Source organism: Staurois parvus, unplaced genomic scaffold, assembly GCF_062004578.1.
Source record: "Staurois parvus isolate SC_StPar_1 unplaced genomic scaffold, SC_StPar_1.0 ptg000251l, whole genome shotgun sequence".
NCBI lineage: Eukaryota > Metazoa > Chordata > Amphibia > Anura > Ranidae > Staurois > Staurois parvus.
The window spans coordinates 3,642,206-3,666,779 of record NW_028318047.1 but is presented as its reverse complement, the minus strand read 5'-3'; the positions used below and the strand labels follow the sequence as shown (position 1 = coordinate 3,666,779).

Below are 24,574 nucleotides of genomic sequence, written 5' to 3'. Positions count from 1 at the left end.
GCATCAAAACTTCTGAATGCAGCAATTTTTTGTGCACCACACCAGCAAGAAAGATATAATAGAAGTCTATGGCAAACTGCAGCAAACTCACAGGAAAGCCGTAGATGAGCTTCTGGTTCAGGTAAACTGCAGTGCATCAATGTGAATGCAGCCTTAGAGGGGGCTCAGGACAGTAAGAGCTCATTTATATTTGGGAGTCAATAAAACCCCATAGTCAAGATGTGCTTTTACCCCCCCCCCACCACTGGTGTAACAGGGGTCACAATGATGACCCTGCCCCATGCTCCAGGGGGACCTGTCACATGCTGTTTTATGTTTGGGCGGTGGGGGCAGCATACACAGAAACCGGTTGTCTCCATTTTCTTCCTGCAACTGCTGAAAGCCGACTCCTTCTCTCCCTTCCACCAGCAATCAGCGGCTGCAGGAAGAAAATGTTCATTATGCTATTCAGAGTAAGAAATTAGAAATTCTGAACCATTTCATTTCATTGTGGCCACTTAAGTGTCCCTCGCTTTTCAAAAGGTTGAGCACCCCTGGTATATGGTATATTGTTTTTTATTTACTTTTTTTGCCATGAAAGTGGAGTTACCCTTTAAGTCAATGGGGTTTGTTATATGTAATGGTGGAATATAGTTGGATCAGCATATTTAATACCTGCAAAAAACACAAGGAAGAGAGGGCGCAGCAGCCTAGCACATTACCTCAGTGATAACTTTAATATATTATTAAATTTATTAATATTGTATAAGAAAGATGTATACTCACAAGCAACATCAGAATAATTGCACATTAACCCACAGTATACTTAGAGCAGCCTGGTCCCCTGAACAAGTCCCAGGTGCTTATAGGCGATCCAAAAAACTGACGCGTTTCAAGGGGAGATCCTCTCTTCCTTAGTCAATTTTGGAGACAATTTTGGCTCACCTATTTGCACTTGGGACTTGTTCAGGGGACCAGGCTGCTCCAAGTTAACTGTGGAATGGTGTGCAATTATTATGATGTTGCTTTTGAGTTTACATTTGTTTCTTATACAATAATAAGGTAATCGCTGAAGTAATGCGCTAGGCTGGTGTGTACTCTCTTCCTTGTGTTTTCTGCACGTATCTCTCTGGGTTTCCCCGACCCGCTGGAGGGCAGCAAAGCCGGTGTCATGATGGAACATCTGAAGTTACCAAATCCATTATCTGCCTATACATGTGCCAACACACTTCTCTTGAGCGCAGGAGATTGTTTTCTTTTTGTAATTAATACCTCCCTGAGTATCCTATGCATATATGTCCTGTATCCCCCTACTATCCAATACCATTCTGGCAATCTTATTTTACTAAAAGAGTAGTTGTTTATTTCTTGTAGATGTTTTAGGAAGACTGATATTACTATTAAAGAGAAATCCAATGTTTATCACACTGATTCTAAACAAAGTGCCAAAACTACCATTGTTACGGATGGATTACAGACCAGGATCTTTTATTTTTAATGCTTGAGACTGCTTTCTTCACCCCACAATATTAACCCTTCTAGAGCTATACAAATCACTCATGGACTTGTAATACTGTGTGACTGCTGGCTTGTAAAAATAATAGCCTTGTGGTCAGTGATGTGTTTATGCCTTTAAACCATCATGGATTCGAGAAAACAACTTGCCCTGATTTAGATACCCAGCCACCAAAATTCTGAAAGATTGCAGACACACACATTGCTTTGAATTGTAACATAACACTGTTCATCATTATAATTATTTTATAGTTGAAAAGGTGATTTGGCTACACTCCATTAAAAATGCATTTCTTTTCTAGTCTGAATAATTCTGAAGCTGGCCGTGGTACAGACACGCAAAGAAAACCCAGCATGCGAACCTCGCAGACTGATGGAGGATCAGTAATGGAATACTCTTTGGCATCTGTGGACTTACAACATTTCAAAAAGAATTTGGTTGAAATAATTCAACAGAACAAGGAAAGATGGAAAGAACTGGCAGTACAAGGTATGTCTGGACTTTACAGCAAGCTCATGTCCAAAGAGAAACGAGGGGATTTGCTTATTCAAAAATATAATACAGCACCGACTTTATGTCTGGAAATCACTTTACATATGCAGGCTTATTCAGTAAAGCAATGCTGACCACAGTAGTAAAGCAAAGAACGCAATAACTCTTTGGTGCCAGATGTAGGTTTAAGTTAGAGATTTGGAAAATATTCTTATTTAATTGGCAGCTAGTACATTCACACTTGAGCTAGTGTCTTTGGGCAATTTGCAATCTTTTTTAGAGCATTTCTATAGAGATTTGTATGCATTTTTGCAGTTGTCTGAGCCTTAAAGCAGTTGTAAAGGCTCAAGGTTTTATATCTACATGCATTCTATGCATGAAGGTAAAAATCCTTCTGTGTGCAGCAGCTCCCACAACCCCCTCAATACTTACCTGAGTCCCATCGAGATCCAGCAAAGTGAACGACGGTCTCCGCTGTCCCAGGTCTCTGCCTCCCTATTGGCTGAGACAGTACGTAGGAGCCATTGGTTCCTGCTGCTTTCAATCACAGCCAGTCAGCCAATGAGGAGAGAGAGGAGGGCTAGGGCCAAGCTGTTGCACCGTGCGTGAATGGACAATAAACAATTGTAGCTTTCTGTTTCGCAGAAAACTTGCTTTGTTTTGCAGTCACGTGTTAAGCAGGAGACCACACTATGCTAACCTAGACTATATACATCCTAGCATCCTACCTGGGAGGGTGCTACAAACGTTATGTGAATCTTGTGTGAAAATGCAAATAGACTCCTTAAAGTGGATCTTCACCCTTTGAATAAACATCCCTCCTATCCACCCCCTCCCCTCCTCTACAAGAATAGTGCTGCCTTTTTTTGTTTGTTTATTTTCCCTTTTTTTATGAAAAGTGTCTGGCCCCACCCCCCATGCACATCAGTTGCCTAGGCAAAAAACATGCATAGGTGCCCGCTGTGCCTCTTGGGATATGCATGTCACATATCCCAGAAGGCACAGCCCTTCATTTATAAAGGAGGTGGCGGACCTTGCGCTGCATCATCGGAAGGCTAGCCGACTGAATCCAGATGAGCCGGTGGGTCTCTTGATGATGTCACAAACAACATGGTGGCATGGGACTGAGCAGTGGCAGAAGACAAGAGGATCTCAGCCAGACAACGCTGGATCTGCTGGGTGGGTGAGTATCGTATCTGAACTATACAGAAAACACCACCCTGTATGCAGTGGTAAGAAAAAAATGGGAGTGGCAGGTAAAGATCTGTTTTAAAGTGTACATGTTTATTTAAAACCTTTAAAACTAGTAACTAGACAGTTATACATTTGCCTTTTACCTATATTAACAAAATGGTGGCCCTCCCTAATTTAGCTTTACTTTGTTACCGCAGGGTAGATTTCCTAAAGTGATATTAAAGGCAAGTTTAAAACAAAAAAACAAACAACATGTCATACTTACCTGCTCTGTGCAGTGGTTTTGCACAGAGCAACCCCATCCTCCTATTCTCCGGTCCCCCGCTGGCGCTCCTGGCCCCTCCCTCCTGCCAAGTGCCCCCAGAACAAACAGCATGCTATGGAGGCACCCAAGCAGGCTTACTCCTGAGCCACTGCTCTGCATGACCGTTCACTCACAGAGTGCCGGCTCACCCCCGCCCCCTCTCTCTCAATGGCTCACTGACTGTGATCAACAGCAGCAGGAGCCAATTGCTCCCTCTGATGTCTCAGCCAATGAGGAGGCAAAGTCCCTGGAGAGCTGTGACTTTTGCGCACATCGCTGTATCATGGAGGGGCTTAGGTATGTATTAGAGGGGCTTGGAGGGCTGCTGCACACAGATATAAGTATAAAATGCATGAAGGTAAAAAAACCTTAAACCTTTAGAACCACTATAATTATATGGCTAAAATAGGGATGCCACCTTCTGATCTATGGAAAACCAAATGAGGATGGGGTTGGATAATGCTATGTGTACTGTAGTGACAGCATGGCTCAATAGGTGTTGTTTAGTCAAAATTAGCATGTCAATGTGATAAAACAGTGCCATGTTTTAATTAGGAATATGATAAACAAATTTCTTTCTCAATTTGGGAACAAGGGCAACTTTTAACTCCCCAGTCTCCTTTTGCAAAATTACAATTTTTATTCTGCAGATTGTACTATTTTTAATACAAAAAGTATCTTTCTTCCACAACACATGATGATATTGTTTACAAATGAAATCAAAAGGATTCCTTTATTTTTAAATTTTTTACTGTAACATTAAAATATGAAAAGAATGCAAAACAAAAATATAAAAGGGAAAAGATTAATATGGAAAAAAAATTGCTTTGGAGGTGAAAAGAAGGAAGGAGATAAAGGCTTAACAAAGCTTGCAGGTTTGCTGGAACTGGCAAATGAAAGGACAAGCTGTTGCTCGCATTTCTGCAGCCGACTTTCCAATTAGAGTTCCCTTACTGGACGCTGAGGAAGTCCCATTGGACAGTGAAAGGAAAGTTGTTAGGGATTAGCCATAAATCATGGAAAGTCCGACCTCAATAAAAAAATAGACATAATAAGAGCAACATTGTAGATAGTAAAGATAATAACAGGCACCTTGCAGTGTTTGCTTTTGGACAGTACTATAGCTTTTAAGATGGAGTACAGATTTACTTTAGAGTGAGAGAAGAGGTGAGTGAGTCAAGGATAGAATAGAGAGGTACAAGACTTTCTGTTGTAATATAACACAGGAAAATGGGACAGTAGTCAAGGAAGGATATGATGAAAGTGCATTTACCAATACATTTTGCATGATAGGACAGACTTTGCAAAGGTTTTCAAGCTGATGACTGGTGGAGATTTATTATATGTTTACTTAGATCAAAAGTAATTTATGACCACTCACTGAGAATTTCTAAAGCCTGCAATTACTGTTTGTTCCTTGTGACTAGAGCAAAGAATAGCATTGGCTGCCATGGAAATAAACTGGATCAAATCCAATAACAATTAGATAGAGTTGGTGACAGGGTTTACACTTAAAGTGGACCTACTGTAGCTGCAGAGATTTCATACTATATGCACATATTCTAACTAATGTGAAAATACAACCTTTATAGGTATTTATTACCAGTCAAAAGAGATCACAGTATTCCCCCATAAAATGGTTTCATCTTCCTTTCTACCCAGAAGGATGGAGCCATTTTATTCAGGTATTTATCAGATCCATTAATTGCTCATTGGGCCAAAGTGTTGTTCCAGGGATGCTGCATTCATAACTCACAATATTATAGCCTATTTAAAACCAAACACCAGCCAAAATGACTTACATTCTTTTTTCTGTTCATGCCTTCCTGTCCTGGTGACAGCTGCCCATCCCATTTTTGTATGAGAGTCACAGGTACAGAAGGTGAGGGTAAAGGGTCATAGACAGAAGTAAAAACAGAAAACAGAATCTTCTACACTAAAACAAAAAGGAAGTAAAATTCAATATCAATTTATAAAAATGCGAGTGGCAAAGAAGATCTCTACTAAGAATAATTTTCATCAATAACAAGGCCTAGTTTTGGAGAAAGCCAATGTAGACCAGTCCTTTATATCTTAATTAATTTTGTACAATTCCTACAAGTCTTCAGGTAGAACAATCTTACATGGTGAATGCACTAAGGTTGGCCAGAGATGGAAAGGTATGTCACTTATACCTCACCCTGGTTTTGCATTCATGATCCAGATCTGTCTCAACCTTCACTCTCTGACTCAAATAAAGGGTATTCTTGCATGTTAAAATATCTATACCATGAGAAAGGGAACCGCTGACTACTGGTAACACAGAGATTTCAGAACAGCTCATCAGAAAATCCCTGCCTATGATAATATAGCTTTGCCAGCTTGTTATTTCACCCAAGGAGAGCCCCATTGTAACCATTTGCACTGATGATTGTCCAAAGGCGATCCCCATATTTTATTGCTTTGAGTCACCATGAAGTAGTGGCATTGGTGGATAAAGACACAATTTTTATCAGGGTGTCAAATCTTTGAATGCATTTTGGTTTCTTTCCAAAAGGAAAATACTTTTCTTCTGTATTAGTAACTGCAATGGGTTTTTCAAAGAAAACAATGGGGTTGATTTACTTCTATGGAGTGTGCAAAATCTTGTGCAGCTCTGCATAGAAACCAACCACCTTCCAGGTTTTAAAAAAAATCTGTTAGGAGAGTTTTAGGAGCATTTAAGAGCATTTAAGAGCGTTTATGAGCGTTTAGCGTTTTTTTCTGCTTGAAAAATGCTCCAAAACACTCTACAAAAACATTTTTTCCTGCTCCTAATAGCCTAAAGTAGTGTGCATGGACACGTAGGATAACACTATTTAGCTTCTAGGAGCACGAAAAAAATGCTGGAAACGGCTTCTAGAAGCTTAAAAAAACTCTAGTGTGGATAGAGCATTATAGTGAAAGCTTAATTGAACAAGCTGAAGTTAGAAGCTGATTTATTTCCATGTACAGCTGCACCAGATTTTTCACTCTCCATTTTTAGTAAATCAACCCCACTATGTTATATAGTCATTCATCACTACTCTGTGTGCACAATTATTAGGCAAGTGAGGTTTTTTGACCAGATGATCATTTTTATGCATATTGTATAATGTAATATTGTATATATGTAATATTGTATAATAGCTGTATAAACTTGAATGCTTATTGGATTTAAGTATATCAGGTGATGTGTATTTGCGTAATGAAGGAGGGTGTGGCCTAGGAAGATCAACACCCTATATCAAGGTGTGCATAATTATTAGGCAGCCTCTTTTCTTCAAGCAAAATCGGCCAAAAAAGAGATTTAACTGACTTTGAAAAGTAAAAAATTGTAAAATAAAAAAAAGTCTTTCAGAGGGATGTAGCACACATTAAACTGCTAAGACATTGGGGCGTGATCACAGAACCATCAATTGTTTTGTTGCAAATAGTCAACAAGGTCGCAAGAAATGTATTGAGAAAAGAGGCAGAACATATACAATATCCCCTTGTAGCAGAGGCAGTATAGCAGTGCTTTGGGACCAAACCGTAGAGATACATAGGTGCTTACTATATGACAATACTTCATTAGCTATGAAAAAGTAACACAATTGTTTTGAAAAAAGACTTGCCCACTTTTCTCATTTTTGTGGGTATTGGGTAGTTGTAAAAATGAGAAAATATTCCTTAATCTCTGTATTGTTTGTGTTCAATATGTTTTATGTGCCAATTTAGAAAGCACACATAAAATGACCATGTCTGCAAAGATGACATTTAGTGATTAAACATTTAAGTGTGTGCCAGCTCTATAAACATAACCACAGTAATAAACTATATGGCCACCATAAAGCTCAGGAAAAAGTAAGGACACAGACTGCATACAGAGTTTATTAGTTACTAGGATGTGATCATAGTTAATATTAAATCAATACTGTGTCTGTAAAACCCATTCTACTCTGTCTTGCTGTTGTCAAAATCCATAGTCTCAAAAAAGTTAACAGTGTTTACTTTTATTTAAGTTTGTTTCCATAATATGTGAATCAATTTTTCAAATATCAGGTTTATTATTTCTATGCAGTTCTATATTATCACATTTGGCACTGCCTTCCCAATGCTATGTGCTCTACTAACGTTACACAAAGCCCCTTAATGTCAACAGGAAAACACCTTTCTTGCTAATAATAATAATAATAATAAACTTTATTTTATATAGCACCTTTAACCACTAGCCTACAGGGCACTTATACCCCCTTCCTGCCCAGGCCAGTTTCCAGCTTTCAGCGCTGTCACACTTTGAATGACAATTGCGCGGTCATGCAACACTGTACCCATATGAAATTTTTTATCATTTTTTGAGACAGATAGAGCTTTCTTTTGGTGGTATTTAATCACCTCTAGGATTTTTTTTTTTCTTAAACAAACCAAAAACCACTGAAAATTTTGAAAAAAAAACGTTTTTTCTTAGTTTTTGTTATACAATTTTGTAATTAAGTGATTTTTCTCCTTCACTGATGTGCGCTAATGAGGTTGCAGTGATGGGCACTGATAGGCTGCACTGATGGACACTGATAGGTGGCACTGATGGCCACTGATGAGGAGGCACTGGTAGGTTGCAATGATGGGCATTGACAGGCATCAATGACGGGCACTGAAAGGCAGCACTGATACATGACACTGATATATGGCATTGATAGGTGGCACTGATAGGCAGCACTGACTGGCACTGATAGGCGGCACTGACTGGCACTGTTAGGTGGCACTGACTGGCACTGTTAGGTGGCACTGACTGGCACTGTTAGGTGGCACTGACTTGCACTGATAGGTGGCACTGACTGGCACTGATAGGCGGCACTGATGCACACTGATAGGTGACACTGACTTGCACTGATAGGTGGCACTCATTGGCAGCACTGATAGGTGGCACTGATTGGCATTGATAGGTGGCACTGACTGGCACTGCTGGGTGACATTGAAAGGCAGCTCAGATGGGCACTGATATGTGGCATTGATGTGCACTAGTATGCACTGATATGTGGCATTGATGTGGCACTGATGGGCACTGGCAGGTGGCACTGATGAGCACTGACTGCTGTCACTGATGGACACTGACAGGTGGCACTTCTGAGGCCACACTGATCATCAGGGCACACTGATCATCAGTGCCCTGATGATCAGTGTACATGTCCCCTCCGCGGAAAGCCGATTACCGGCTCTCCTCTCGAGCTGTCAGCGTGACAGCTCGAAAGGAGAGAAATGCCGATAACCGGCATTTCCGTGTTTACATGTGATCAGCAGTCATTGGACACAGCTGATCACATGACCGAGCCGACATCTTCGGCTCTTTCCGTGATCCGCTGTGTCCGAGGGACACAGCGCACCGGTGATCGCTGTGCTGCGTGCTCCCTGAGCCGCGCATGCGCGGTGAGAATGGAAGGACGTCATATGACGTCCTATCAGAACGAGAGAACCACCTTGCGCCCATCATTGTACTATATGGCGGGCGGAAGGTGGTTAAAAAAAGCTTCTCAAAGCGCTTTACAAGGAAAACACAATAAATACACAGGATAAAACAAAAGAAAAATAGGGACAATTACGTGAAAGATAAATGTTTTAAGATTTGATTTGAATGAGTTTAGAGAAGATAACTCTCTGATGTTTTTTTTAAGTAAATTCTAGAGTTTTGGAGCAGAACAAGAGAAGGTTCTGACTCACATTGAGGACAGGGGAAAGGAGACATACAGAAGACCCAGAATTCGAGGAGCAGAGGTTACAAGGGGGGGGAGTAAGTTGATAAAAGTTCAGACAGATAATGGGGTGCCAAGCCATGAAGAGCCTTAAAGATGAGCAAGAGGATCTTAAAGTCTATGTGAAACCTGACAGCTAGCCAATGCAAGGACTCCAGGATAGGGGTAATATGGTCACTAGTACCAGACTTAGTAAGGATTCTGGCTGCAGAATTTTGTACATATTGAAGTTGATTAATAGTGGATTTAGGTACAATGAGTAGAGGATTGTAGTAGTCAAGTTGAGAGAACACAAATGTATGGATCAGCATTTTAGCTATAGTGTATGATACCATGGAACACAGCTGAGCAATGTTTCTCAAGTAAAGAAAAGATGTTCTGACAACATTTTGTACATGTGGATCAAAGGTTAAACTAGCATCAAATATCACCTCTAGATTTTGCAATTTAGACTGAAGCTCAAGTACAGTGCCATTGTCACTTATGATGTTTGGCAAACTAAAGGTTACCTATTCTAATGCAGTCAAGGGGAGACTGGGAACATTTGGCTGGGGAAGAAAACACAACCAACTAGCCCTTTCAAGGCAGGGGAAGCATTTGTGAACTAAAAAATGTGCATCATACAAAGTGTACTGTGATGCCAAAGTAATTAGCAGTCGTAGTAAATATTGGTTGTAAAGAACATGGTTTTACATATAGTGTGAGTATGTGAGTTACAATTGTAGGATTGTGAGTAGAGATGAGCGAATTATTCAAAAATTCGATTCGGCTGATTCGCCGAATTTGCGGAATAAATTCGATTCGATGCGAATTTATTCGCTGCGAATTTAACTTATTAAAAGGGTTTCTAGGCTTCAGAGAGCCTTTATATTAGTGCAGAACACTGTACCTTTAATTTAAATGCCCTTGGAGTCTGCTGGGGAAGAGAAATAATACTGTCAGTCAGTATGACATGCAGATGAGTGTCGTCGATCTTAGAATCACCGCACACTTCACTCATTTGGGCAGTCACGGGGCCAAAACCAGAGTGTGGAGCCACAGTGTGGCGGTGGAGGCAGCAGCAATGGGAGGCCATACAGCACCCTATGACAAAATGGAACCCACCAGCAGTGTGAGGAGACCTGAAAGTGGCACATGGCAGAGTGTGGCGATGGAGACAGCAGCAATGGGAGGCCGTACAGGGACCCATGACACACTCTGGACCTGGCAGCAGCATGAGGAGGCGGTACAGGGGCCCATGGCAGAGTGGCGAAGCGTAAGCAGCTTAAATTGAAGGCCATACAGAGGCCTATGTTAAAAAGTCCCCCCAGCAGCAGCGTGGGGAGACGACTATCAAGAGTCCAATGGCAGAGTGGCGGAGCAGAAGCAGCTTCAATTGAAGGCCATACACAGGCCTAGGTTAAAAAGTCCCCCCAGCAGCAGCGTGGGGAGACGACTATCAAGAGTCCAATGGCAGAGTGGCGGAGCGGAAGCAGCTTCAATTGAAGGCCAATAGTGGTTGTGAAGCAGAAAGTCAGTTTATTGTACACAATCGGTCAATTGCAGCTTGCCGTTGGCTGGAAACTGTACGTTTGTGTCACTGGAATGCACTAATCACCCAAAAAATATTACCGCCAGCCGGCGTGTAAATGGATTTAACTCTTTGAATGTACAATAGTGGTTGTGAAGCAGAAAGTCAGTTTATTTTGCACAATCGGCAAACTGCAGCACCAACTGTGCACGACAGCCACCAAAAAAAAAAAGGGTGTATGTCACTTTAAATTTTCGATTCTTTGATAGCTGTGGCCCTAAGTAACGATTCTGTGTCCCTGAGTAACGATTCTGTGTCCCTGAGTAACAATTCTGTGTCCCTGAGTAACGATTCTGTGTCCCTGAGTAACGATTCTGTGTCCCTGAGTAACAATTCTGTGGCCCTAAAGTCTCTGTGGCCCTAATGCAGGCCATAGATGGGTCGAAAATCGGCCGATTTTTTGGCCGAAAATAAAATCGGCCGATTTTCGGATCGTTAGTGGGCTATTTGGTCGGCCGTTTTTCGGTATTTTGGCCGTTTTTTTTTCTGTAAAGTTGGAAAAAAAATTGGCCAATTTAGCCGATCGGCCGATTTTCGCGGCAATAGTGGGCAAATCGGACGATTTTTTGCCGATAAAAAATCTGCGCATGAGCAGTGAACTGCAAGAGGAAGACAAAAAGAAGAAAAAGAAGAAGAGGATGAAGAAGAGGATGAAGAAGAAGAAGAGGAAGAAGAGGATGAAAAAGAAGAGGATGAGGAAGAGGAAGAAGAAGAAGAAGAAGAAGAGGATGAGGATGAAGAAGAAGAAGAAGAAGAGGATGAGGATGAAGAAGAGGAGGATGAGGAAGAAGAAGAAGAAGAGGATGAGGATGATGAAGAAGAAGAGGATGATGGTGAGGAAGAAGAAGAAGAAGAGGATGAGGTTGATGAAGAATAAGAAGAAGAAGATGAGGAGGATGAGGATGAAGAAGAAGAAGAAGAGGATGAGGATGAAGAAGAAGAAGAGGATGAGGATGAAGAAGAAGAGGATGGGGATGAAGAAGAAGAAGAAGAGGATGAGGATGAAGAAGAAGAAGAAGAAGAAGAGGATGAGGATGAAGAAGAAGAAGAGGATGAGGATGAAGAAGAAGAGGATGAGGATGAGGAAGAAGAAGAAGAAGAAGAAGAAGAAGAGGATGAGGATAAAGAAGAAGAAGAGGATGAGGATGAAGAAGAAGAAGAAGAGGATGAGGATGAAGAAGAAGAAGAGGATGATGGTGAGGATGAGGATGATGAAGAAGAATAAGAGGATGAGGATGAAGAAGAAGAAGAGGATGAGGATGAAGAAGAAGAAGAAGAAGAAGAAGAAGAAGAGGGTGAGGATGAAGAAGAAGAAGAAGAGGGTGATGGTGAGGATGAGGATGATGATGATGAAGAAGAAGAGGATGAGGATGATGATGAAGAAGAAGAGGATGAGGATGAAGAAGAAGAAGAGGATGAGGATGAAGAAGAAGAAGAAGAGGATGAGGAAGAAGAAGAAGAAGAAGAAGAAGAAGAAGAAGAAGAAGAGGGTGAGGATGAAGAAGAAGAAGAGGGTGATGGTGAGGATGAGGATGATGATGAAGAAGAAGAAGAAGAGGATGAGGATGATGATGAAGAAGAAGAGGATGAGGATGATGAAGAAGAAGATGATGAAGAAGAAGAGGATGAGGATGATGAAGAAGAAGAGGATGAGGATGATGAAGAAGAAGAGGATGAGGATGATGAAGAAGAAGAGGATGATGATTAAGAAGAAGAAGAGGATGAGGATGAAGAAGAAGAGGATGAAGAAGAAGAAGAGGATGAGGATGAAGAAGAAGAAGAAGAAGAGGATGAGGATGATGAAGAAGAAGAAGAAGAGGATGATGAAGAAGAAGAGGATGAGGATGAGGAAGAAGAAGAGGATGAGGATGAAGAAGAAGAGGATGAGGATGAAGAAGAAGAAGATGAGGATGAAGAAGAAGAAGAAGAAGAAGAAGAAGAGGACGAGGATGAGGATGAGGAAGAAGAAGAAGAGGATGAAGAAGAAGAGGATGAAGAAGAAGAAGAAGAAGAAGAAGAAGAGGATGAAGAAGAAGAAGAAGAAGAAGAAGAGGATGAAGAAGAAGAAGAAGATGAGGATGAAGAAGAAGAAGAAGAAGAAGATGAGGATGAAAAAGAAGAAGAAGAGGATGAGGATGAAGAAGAAGAGGATGAGGATGAAGAAGAGGATGATGGTGAGGATGAGGATGATGAAGAAGAAGAGGATGAGGATGAAGAAGAAGAAGAAGAAGAGGATGAGGATGAAGAAGAAGAAGAGGATGAAGAAGAAGAAGAAGAGGATGAGGATGAAGAAGAAGAAGAAGAAGAAGAGGATGAGGATGAGGAAGAAGAAGAAGAAGAGGATGAGGATGAGGAAGAAGAAGAAGAAGAAGAGGATGAGGAAGAAGAAGAAGAAGAAGAAGAAGAAGAAGAAGAGGATGAGGATGAGGATGAAGAAGAAGAGGATGAGGATGATGAAGAAGAAAAAGAAGAAGAAGATGAGGATGAAGAAGAAGAAGATGAGGATGAAGAAGAAGAAGAAGAAGAAGAGGATGAGGATGAGGAAGAAGAAGAAGAAGAAGAAGAAGAAGAAGAAGAAGAAGAGGATGAGGAAGAAGAAGAAGAAGAAGAAGAAGAAGAGGATGAGGATGAGGAAGAAGAAGAAGAGGGTGAGGATGAAGAAGAGGATGAGGATGAAGAAGAAGAAGAGGATGAGGATGAAGAAGAAGAAGAGGAAGAGGATGAGGATGAAGAAGAAGAAGAGGAAGAGGATGAGGATGAAGAAGAAGAAGAGGATGAGGATGAAGAAGAAGAAGAAGATGAGGAAGAAGAAGAAGAAGAAGAGGATGATGATGAAGAAGAAGAGGATGAAGAAGAAGAAGAAGAGGATGAGGATGAAGAAGAAGAAGAAGAGGATGAAGAAGAAGAAGAGGATGAAGAAGAAGAAGAAGAGGATGAAGAAGAAGAAGAAGAAGAAGAAGAAGAGGAGGATGAAGAAGAAGAAGAAGAAGAAGAAGAAGAAGAGGAGGATGAAGAAGAAGAAGAAGAAGAAGAAGAGGATGAAGAAGAAGAAGAAGAAGAAGAGGATGCAGAAGAAGAAGAAGAAGAAGATGAAGAAGAAGAAGAAGAAGAAGAAGAGGATGAGGATGAAGAAGAAGAAGAAGAGGATGAGGATGAAGAAGAAGAAGAAGAAGAAGAGGATGATGATGAAGAAGAAGAAGAGGATGAAGAAGAAGAAGAAGAGGATGAAGAAGAAGAAGAAGAGGATGAAGAAGAAGAGGATGAGGATGAAGAAGAAGAAGAAGAAGAAGAGGATGATGATGAAGAAGAAGAGGATGAAGAAGAAGAAGAAGAAGAAGAGGATGAAGAAGAAGAAGAAGAGGAGGATGCAGAAGAAGAAGAAGAAGAGGATGAAGAAGAAGAAGAAGAAGAGGATGAAGAAGAAGAAGAAGAGGATGAGGATGAAGAAGAAGAAGAGGAAGAGGATGAGGATGAAGAAGAAGAAGAAGAAGAGGATGAGGATGAAGAAGAAGATGAGGAAGAAGAAGAAGAAGAAGAGGATGAAGAAGAAGAAGAAGAAGAGGATGAAGAAGAAGAAGAAGAGGATGAGGATGAAGAAGAAGAAGAAGAGGATGAAGAAGAAGAAGAAGAAGAAGAGGATGAAGAAGAAGAAGAAGAGGATGAAGAAGAAGAAGAAGAGGAGGATGAAGAAGAAGAAGAGGAGGATGAAGAAGAAGAAGAAGAGGATGAAGAAGAAGAAGAAAAAGAGGATGAAGAAGAAGAAGAAGAAGAAGATGAAGAAGAAGAAGAAGAAGAAGAAGAAGAGGATGAGGATGAAGAAGAAGAAGAAGAAGAGGATGAGGATGAAGAAGAAGAAGAAGAAGAATAAGAAGAAGAGGATGATGATGAAGAAGAAGAAGAAGAGGATGAAGAAGAGGAAGAAGAAGAAGAAGAAGAAGAGGATGAAGAAGAAGAAGAAGAAGAGGATGAAGAAGAAAAAGAAGAAGAAGAAGAGGATGAAGAAGAAGAAGAAGAGGATGAGGATGAAGAAGAAGAAGAGGATGATGAAGAAGAAGAAGAGGATGAAGAAGAAGAAGAAGAAGAAGAAGAGGATGAAGAAGAAGAAGAGGATGAAGAAGAAGAAGAAGAAGAAGAAGAGGATGAAGAAGAAGAAGAAGAAGAAGAAGAAGAGGATGAGGATGAAGAAGAAGAAGAGGATGAGGATGAAGAAGAAGAGGATGATGAAGAAGAAGAGGATGAGGATGATGAAGAAGAAGAGGATGATGGTGAGGAAGAAGAAGAAGAAGAAGAAGAAGAAGAAGAGGATGAGGATGATGATGAAGAAGAAGAAGAAGAAGAGGAGGATGAGGATGATGAAGAAGAAGAGGATGAGGATGAAGAAGAAGAAGAGGATGAGGATGAAGAAGAAGAAGAGGATGAGGATGAAGAAGAAGAGAATGAGGATGAAGAAGAGGATGAGGATGAAGAAGAAGAAGAAGAAGAGGACGAGGATGAAGAAGAAGAAGAAGAGGATGAGGATGAAGAAGAAGAAGAAGAGGAAGAAGAAGAAGTAGGATGAAAATAAGAAGAATTCCAGTCCAGCAAAAAGTGTATCTGCAGAGAGCTCCGCTATTTCTGACAGTTCTCTGACAGTTCCTTCACATTTACAGCGGTTGAAACATTGTATCTATTTGTTTCCGAATAAAAACATCTGTATCCTAAATGGAAACAAATAGATACAATGTTTCAACCACTGTAAATGTGAAGGAACTGTCAGAGAACTGTCAGAAATAGCGGAGCTTTCTGCAGGGACACTTTTTGCCGGCTGTAGAAGGGATGAAAATCGGCCGATCGGGGAAAATTTGATTCGTGCATCCGAAGTTTGCTAATTTTCGGATTCGGCGCGAATCAAATTTTTCCTAATATTCGAAACGAATTCCACTTCGCCAAGTTCGATTCGCTCATCTCTAATTGTGAGGAGTGAATTGCAAACAAATAGGATCAGCTGAACAAGATAACTGCTGCTCTGTGAAAATATGGACTCACCTAAATTAAGCACTTGCCGTCCATTGGAATGTTATAAATGGACTGGACTTCAAGTGATTAAAACAAGCTGACAGTAAAATGTATCAGGACACTAGGTGGTAAGAGCTTTTGCAACCCATTCCCTGTTCACCTCTGGAATTAATGAAGCCAAAAGTGTCAGCTCTGAGCATTTCCAGGTTCAGAGCTGTCAAACTCAGCTGGGTAACAACCAAGAAAGCACAGCCCTCGTCTTGATCAGCTGTAGCAGAGGGCAGGGGTGACATTAGGGTTCTAGTAGACCCCTGATATCTCCATAAAGAAAACCGATAACTTGCCCATGCTAACACATGGCTGACTGGTTAGCTCCCTTGTGATAGTAATAAAGTGAAATGAAAAAAAGTGTTAACATTATTAAATTATAATAAAATATTAAAAATAAACAAAATGTAAAAGTAACCCATCACCCTGCATGCACAAAAAAATGCAAATACAGATGTAGGGTGTGCATGTAAACAGCAATTGCTCCACACCTTAGCTATCACTGCGAATGTCAGAATGAAAGTAATAATTCTTGGGCCATCATAGATGGTTAACTCTAATTTGATAAGCTGTAAAAGCTATGGACAATTTTGGGTAGTTTTTCATTTTTTCACAGATGTGTGTCATTTTAGGGCTTGACATGTTTTGGTATTTATTCACTCAACATAACCCCATTTTATATATTTTACCAATAAAGTGAGCATTGTATTGGGTTTGTGTACAATAAAATTAATTTTTGAATGTTTTAATTTTTCATATTTTTTTACTGAAAATATGTTTTTGCTACACAAATATCCTGTAACATAATAAAATTGCAACTATGACTATTTTCTTCTACATGGCCTCTACTGTCAAACAATATATCACGGATTGGTGGTTTTATGTCATTTTCTTTAAAAAAAAATGCAGATCTGAACATGTGTGGACAATTAACAATTAAAAAATTGCTGTGGATACAAAACAGTTAAACACCCATGCCTTTATCATAAATATTTCTTATCATCCAGCTTCCTTTAAAAAATTAGCAGAGCACATTTCCTAGTTTTGTGTTCTTCCAGTATTGCCTTCCTTTGCACCTCTCTGCATTAAGTCACATGACATCTCAGAGTCGCAATTCAGTGATGGAAGACTTCCTTCTTCTGGTTGCTGAGTATAGGTCTGAACAGGGGATAGTTATCACCATAACAGCCAGTAGCTGCCACTGACTGGGGTTTCCATTCTAACTGAGATCTTAATTGGGAAGTTTCTCCACTCAGGAACACCCATCATATAATTGTTTGATCTGGCCTGAGGGGGCAAATGCCTTCCTGTCCCCCAACCAAGTCCTTCTCAGAATATTTTTTTATTTCAGGTACTTAGTGCCATCAATTTACACAGTGCTTTACATATATATATATATATATATATATATACACACATCAGTCCCTAACCCCAAGGGGTGTACAATCTAAGGTCCCTAACTCACATGCATACATACACATACTAGGGCCAATTTAGACAAGAGCCAATTAACCTACCAGAATGTTTTTGGAGTGTGGGAGGAAACTGGAGTATCCAGAGGCCATGCAAGCACAGTTAGAACATGCAAACTCCAGGCAGGTGGTGCCATGGCTGGGATTCAAACCAACAACCCTAGTATTGCCAGGCGGAAATGCTAACCATTAAGCCACTGTACAGTGATTCTCATAAAATATGATTATTATTATTATACAGTATTTATATAGCGCCAAAACGTTTGCTCAGCGCTGTACATTATAGTGGGGGACAGTACATGAGACAATACAGTAACAATACAATACACGAGGGGTTCGAGCTTACAATCTAGGAGGGAGGGGATAGTGATACAGGAGGAAATGGCTGTGGGGGATGGAATGGTAGGAGGAGTGGAGGAGATCGGCTGTTAGGTGAGGGCAAGGTAGGCTTTCCTGAAGAGCTGGGTTTTCAGGGTGCACCTAAAGGGGAGGAGGGTAGATGATAGAAGTTAACAGCTATCAATACAAACTAAATCAGTATTTACAGCTCATACTGCAAGCCCAGGATATTGCATATTGATATTGCAGTTGAGATGCAGACATTACTCCAGCCAGAAGATGGACAATATTTGAATTCCACACACTGTGATGAACTGGTAATGGAGTCATCTGAACTCTATTCTGTTGGGATTCTACTTTCATTTATTGGGAAATGGTGCATTGTATCAAGGAGTTTCTTCCTCTGTAATATTATAATTTCTAAAACAAAAGCATTTTAATACACTAAAAGTACATTATAGTACTAATTATGGCAATCACATCACAGTAGCAGGGAGCGTTTAACCTATAATAGACTGGCCATCATTGAACCCTGAAGACTGAGAACATCTTGAATCCAAGAACCTCTACTGAGGGGACTGCAAAGGGCTTAAGAAGAGTATCATAGCATGGGCTGCTTTTTTAATAATACTGCTTGGGAGGACTATATTTTAAAATCAAAATTTAGTCCTAGGCTGGGCTTTAACAGTTTAATTGGAGTTCCACTTTAAATGTACTACTCCAGCATAGTTTGCTTTTATAGCTTTGAGCAATTGGACTAACGTCCTTATTGCAATTCTTGTTGTAAAAAGAAAAGTTATAAATATTGTGACCAGGATGTGATTTTGGTGAGAACAAATACTCATTGTTCTTCACAGTAAAATAAACTACAATTCATGCTGATGAAGCATGACGTTTTAAACCTTATTGACATACCAACGATCTCTGATCATGTTTCAGGCCTGGCACAGAAGCACAAAAACATATTACAAATATAATTCCCATTCAGAGATAAAGAGCAGACTATAAAAGTAACATATGGCACTATAATTAGCCTTATTAGACATGTACATCTTAGAATTTAGGCAGAAGGGGAGACTGTAATGAGAAACCATCAATGATACAAGGCCAGTCTGGAAAAGTGCAAATCTCTCTAAAGAGACTCTTTGGCATTTAAACTTATAGGCTAATGTGCTCTGCTGCAATTATGGAGGAGACAAAAAGCCATCTGCAGTCCATTAGTGCTTGAAGAATTCTCATTGATATGATTGATAAGGAGTCAGGTTACCTTTTACCTTCTGTGTACAGAATTGTATTGCTGAATCAAATGGAAACATATTTTACTCCAGCAAAGCTCTGGTCAAAGTGGAAAATGGTATTGATGTCATAATTGTTTTAGTTCTGGCCCACTGAAAATGAGGTGATCTGAAAACGACAGTATGACTTTTCATTAGCAGAGTGAAATGAGATGTTAAACTGGGAATTCTTTAAAAAAGGAAATGCTCCAAGGAATGAGGTTTCATTATCATAGGAACATTACAGTCATTAATTGAAATTATTTTTGGATGTCAGGTGTTAATATTTTTATACACCAAGGATGTCAACTAGTGATCTTGTAATAATCACATTACTTGGCTGCTATTCATATTTTCTCACCACTGACTTGCAGTAGTAATCAATAAAGATTTAGTGATCAGTCAATTCCCTTAGGGGAATGGTAGGTAAAGGGTTTGTTATCATTATTTAATGTGTGCACGTCACTAAAAATAGAAAAAAAAAGTGAAAATGATTTAAAGAACTCCAGAATCAGTCAACTTTACCTGCTCATATAACATAGAACACTATTATATTTCTGAAATTTCCCAGAGCCAGAATGACTTCTGACTTTGTGTTTGCACCTCTGCTCTTCCTAAACAGGACATAATTGCTGAGAAAAGGACTAAGTTTGGGAGGTACAGGCAGTGTAATGCAATCCCTTACTGCCAATTGGTCCCCTGGGATTTTGTATGTGGCTGAGTTGATTGTGGTTGAAACTAAATCCATGCTCGGGTATGCTGCATTACTTACTCAGAGTCCCTAATGTATGTATTTACAATATATATATATATATATATATATATATCTTATATCTATATATATATATATACACTATATTTCCAAAAGTATTGGGACACCCCTCCAAATTATTGGATTCAGGTGTTCCAATCACCTCCATGGCCACAGATGTATAAAATCAAACACCTAGGCATGCAGACTGCTTCTACAAACATTTGTGAAAGAATGGGTCGCTCTTAGGAGCTCAGTTAATTAAAGCGTGAGATACTGTGATAGGTTGTCACCTGTGCAATAAGTCCATCCATGAAATTTCTTTTCTGCTAAATATTCCACAGTCAACTGTTAGTGGTATTATAACAAAGTGGAAGCAACTGGGAACAACAGCAACTCAGCTGAGAAGTGGTAGGCCACATAAAATAACAGAGCGTTGTCAGAGCATGCACAAATTTCATGTGGATTTCAGATTAACACAACAACAGTGCATAGAGAGCTTCATGGAATGGGTTTCCATAGCTGAGCAGCTGCATCCAAGCCTTATATCACCATGTGCAATGCAAAACGTTGGATGTAGTGATGTAAAGCACACCGCCACTGGACTCTAGAGCAGTGAAGTGTTCTCTGGAGTGATGAATCACACTTCTCTGTCTGGAAACCTGATGGGCCTGTCTGGGTTTGGTGGATGCCAGGAGAACGGTACTTGCCTGACTGCATTGTGCCAAGTGTAAATTTGGTGGAGGGGGGATTATGGTGTGGGGTTGTTTTTTAGGGGTTGGGCTAGGAGGTCTTTTAGGGAACTCTTAAGGCATTAGCATACCAAGACATTTTGGACAATTTCATGCTTCCAACTTTGTGGGAACAGTTTGGGGAAGGCCCCTTCCTGTTCCAACATGACTGCACACCAGTGCACAAAGCAAGGTCCATAAAGACATGGATGAGCAAGTTTGGGGTGACTGGCCTGCACAAAGTCCTGACCTCAACCCGATAGGGTCTGACATCAGTGCTTGACCTCACAAATGAGCTTCTGGAAGAATGATCAAACATTCCCATAGACACACTCCTAAACCTTGTGGACAGCCTTCCCAGCAGAGTTGAAGCTGTTATAGCTGCAAAGGGTGGGCCAACTCAATATTGAACCCTACAGACCAAGACTGGGATGCCAGTAAAGTTCATGGCAGGCATACCAATAAGTTTGGCAATATAGTGTGTATATATATATATATATATATATATATATATGGTATATATCTAGAGAGAAAGAGAGACAACGCTGTAGGAAGTACAGGCTAGGGTATTAGTATATACAATAGAGTCTATTTTATACCCAGAGTGTGAGGCCATCTCCATAGGGATATAAATATGTTAGTAGAAATTAACTTATCAGCTGTGGAGTTTGGGTGGGTTTTCTGGCCACCACTATGAGTGTAGCGTTAGGGGTCATGATTGCGACCCCGCCCATGCTCCAGGGGAGGTCCGTGTGGCCTCCCTCTCTCATTAGATTTTATGTCACTGTGCCTGTGTGTGGGCGACAGGGTCACCTGACAGGCCAGTATGGAATGAGACAGACCACTCCCCTCCCCTCCACACAGGTGCCAGGCAAGTGGAGGAGGCGGGTCACATGCTGAGAGAACTGACAAGAAAGTAGTGTGGCGATAAGGGAACTTTCCTCCTTTTTGCTGCACAGGCCGTACATGTCATCCCCAACTTCTCCTCACCGCCTGCCAGCCCCGTGTCCCCCCAGTCCCTGCCCCTCTGTGAGTGGGCTCCTCCTCACTTGTATCCTCCCCTAACCTTTCCCTCCAAGTCAGTGCCGGCTGGTCTCTCCTCATCTCCCTCTGATCTTATTGCCCCTCCCACCTCCAACCTGATCTCATGGCAAAGGCCCGGCCAGGGGTAAATGCTCCCTAGCTGGAACCTCTCTGACTGCCAGAGATGCTACAAATGCAGCCAGTTCATCAAGTGTGAGAACAGAGCATAGGGGTAGGAGGGGGAAATGTTTAGGGACTGAGAACATTACATAGTCTAAGATGCAGTCTTCTACACATTGATGGGGACTGAGACTTCCCCTGTACTGGGAACATCCCAAGTGTAAGGGAGTGACAGGAGCCAGCATAGGGGAGGGGAGTCGTGGACATGCTGGGACTTGTAGCGTGAAGGCAGCAGGGGGGCCCCTGTGTAACATGAAAGGACCCTAACACTGGGTTGCATCAGGGGTCACTATGGTAACACTAGTAGTGTGCAGGCAGCAGGGGGACCCCTGTGTAACTGGAAGGGACCCTAACACTGGGTTGCATCAGGGGTCACTGGGGTCACAATGGCAACATTTGTAGTGTGCAGGCAGCAGGGAGACCCCTGTGTAACATGAAGGGACCCTAACACTGGGTTGCATCAGGGGCCACTGGGGTTGCAATAGCAACCCTGCTTATGCTCCAGGGGAACTGTGCGTTCCTCCTTGTCCCATTCAGTTCCACACTTGGACAGGAGGGGCGGTGGGGATAGCTTATACAGAACCCAATCTACTCCATTTTCCTTCTGCATCCACTGAAAAAGGGAAGCTTCCTCTCCCTTAGACCAGCATTCAGGGAATGGATAAGGAAAATAGAGTGGATTGGGTCCTGTATATGCCACCCCCGTCACCCCTCCTAAGTAGGTTACTCTTATTTTTGCTGCCTGGGCTCCTGTTTGCACCTATGTTTCCTCCCATCCGCTTTCCCCATCTCCTCTACCACCGGCTGCTGCAGGTACACAGGCGGATGTTTCAAGATGAAGAGCGGGGAAATCAGCAGGTAAATATGCCATCAGTCCCTTCCTTTTTGAATACAAACAGTGAGTGATCGGTACATTCTTGTGTCCATTCATAACTGAAGCATACTAAATTTTATTTCTGTTCATTCCTGTTCATTCGTTCTATGCAGCTGAGATGGATATTGAAGACTGTGTCCTCAATCTCCTTTTTGTGTCTCAAAAGTGAGACTTCTGGGGTCTGTTTAGACCGCTGATAGTCCACCAAAGCCCCCCAAACATAAGAACTATACTGGAGAGGTGTTACTCCTGGGATGTTTCAGAAATCTAAAAAGAATGTATGTGGTTCGGCTGAGCAGAATCCTTTGAATGGAATTTTAGTTTTGGGTTGACTGATAAAGCAGTGGGATAAATGTTCCAAACCACCATCAGCAGTATATAGCAGGCACATTCAGTTACCTGCATGCCATGTCATTGCACCAAAGGCCCCCAGTCCAAAGCCTCCCAGTTTGGTGGTGAAAAGCCTATCACAAGAATGTGCCAAGAAGAAGTCATGCTACAGGAGGCAAGACCATGCTCTTAACCCTCTGTATTTGCCCTGAAGACCACTGTCAACAAAGCTTAAAATAATTCAAAATCCAAACTTTTAAGTTCACACAATACAGATACTTGTTCCAATGTAAAGAACAATTTCTCTCTCTTTCTACAGTGTTTCAAGACAGGCAATAAAGGGGGGTTAACTTTTTCCTATTCGATCTAAACAAAAACGATTGCATTTAGATATACATGAAACAAATATGTCTTTGCTAGTGTTAATGTTAAAAGAAGCACCTTGCTTTGTATTGTCATATATTTTAAACATATTTGGTAGTAATGAAGTGAAAACAAGAAGCAATGCTTTTCTATTGGATGTAAGGACTATGTATATATGAATGCTTTAATATTTAGTATGCTGCTTTATCTGGCTTACTCTCTTCCTTCTTTACAGAAAGAAATTCAAAATCCATTAACAACAATGAAGAAAGTGTAAGAGAAATCTAATGTTTCTTACAATTTATGGACAATAAAAAAAAAAAAAAAAGATTGATTGGAAATGAAGGAAAAGCCTAAACTGGGATATAATTTAAACATATGTCCAAATGTTCAACAATCACTTTACAATATATATGTATTTTTGGTGGCATGAGATTAGGACACTGGAGAAAATCATAATTTATCTTCAGAATTTAGATTCCAGCAAAGGCAAGAAGACTGATTGGATTCACAACCTGGTAATTGTGGTGGACTGAAGGGATATTTGTAGTGGGTTTTACTATTTATGAATCACATATACAGGATCAGAGCATGTAAATATCAAAAGCATGTAAATAGTTTGTTGACCTATGCACATGTATCCTTTGGTACTTTCAAAAGAAAATGTCTTTGACACTAGGAAAATCAGTTTGTTTTTCTTTGTTGTTCCTTTGTGAACTTCTTTTCACTTTTTCAGACTGTTAATAAATTCGGTTCATTTTGATTGTTTGGTGTTATCTTCTTTGACAACTATGGTTATTTGCAAATCCAGGATTTCATAGTTACATAGTTAGTCTGGCTGAAGAAAGACAAAAGTCCATCCAGTTCATCCACAGAAAAAAAAAAAGTTATAATCCTATATCCACAGTTGATCCAGAGGAAGACAAAAAAAACAGCAAAGCACGATCCAATTTGCTCCTGCTGGGAAAAAAAATCCTTCCTGATCCCCTGAGAGGCAATCGGATATTCTCTGGATCAACTTTACCTATAAATGTTAGTATCCAGTTATATTCTGTGTATCTAAGAAAGAATCCAGGCCTTTTTTGAAGCAATCCACTGAGCTGGCCAGAACCAACTCTAGAGGGAGTCTATTCCACATTTTCACAGCTCTTACTGTGAAAACTGCAAAAAATTCTACCTACATAATAGGGAACTTCCCCTAACTTTTTTTAATTCACTACATCCAATAATGCCAATGTCCTGCAGACTCTACAGCCTGTCACCCCATAACACAAAATGACTGATCAAAGACCTTTTATATCAGTATCTCCGGCTGTTAATTTCATGAAAGCTAGCCATTAAATTAAACACAGGCTTTCTAAATTATATTATCATCTTAATGCTTATGTGAAATGTTAGTAGTTGGGTTTACAT

General features: G+C 40.6%; 1 protein-coding gene across 2 annotated transcripts in view; it reads left to right on the top strand.

The window, feature by feature from the left end:
- PDE1A (phosphodiesterase 1A) overlaps nt 1-23,924 on the top strand; it is a 351,420-nt gene extending 327,496 nt beyond the window's left edge. For both annotated transcript variants that reach the window (XM_089680839.1, XM_089680840.1), the window contains exons 13-14: nt 1,797-1,984; nt 23,397-23,924. In XM_089680839.1, coding sequence (XP_089536965.1) covers nt 1,797-1,984; nt 23,397-23,449 — 241 coding nt within the window. In that variant the 3' untranslated portion in view covers nt 23,450-23,924. The remainder of the gene's footprint in view (nt 1-1,796; nt 1,985-23,396) is intronic.
- Nucleotides 23,925-24,574: the final 650 nt, after the last annotated feature.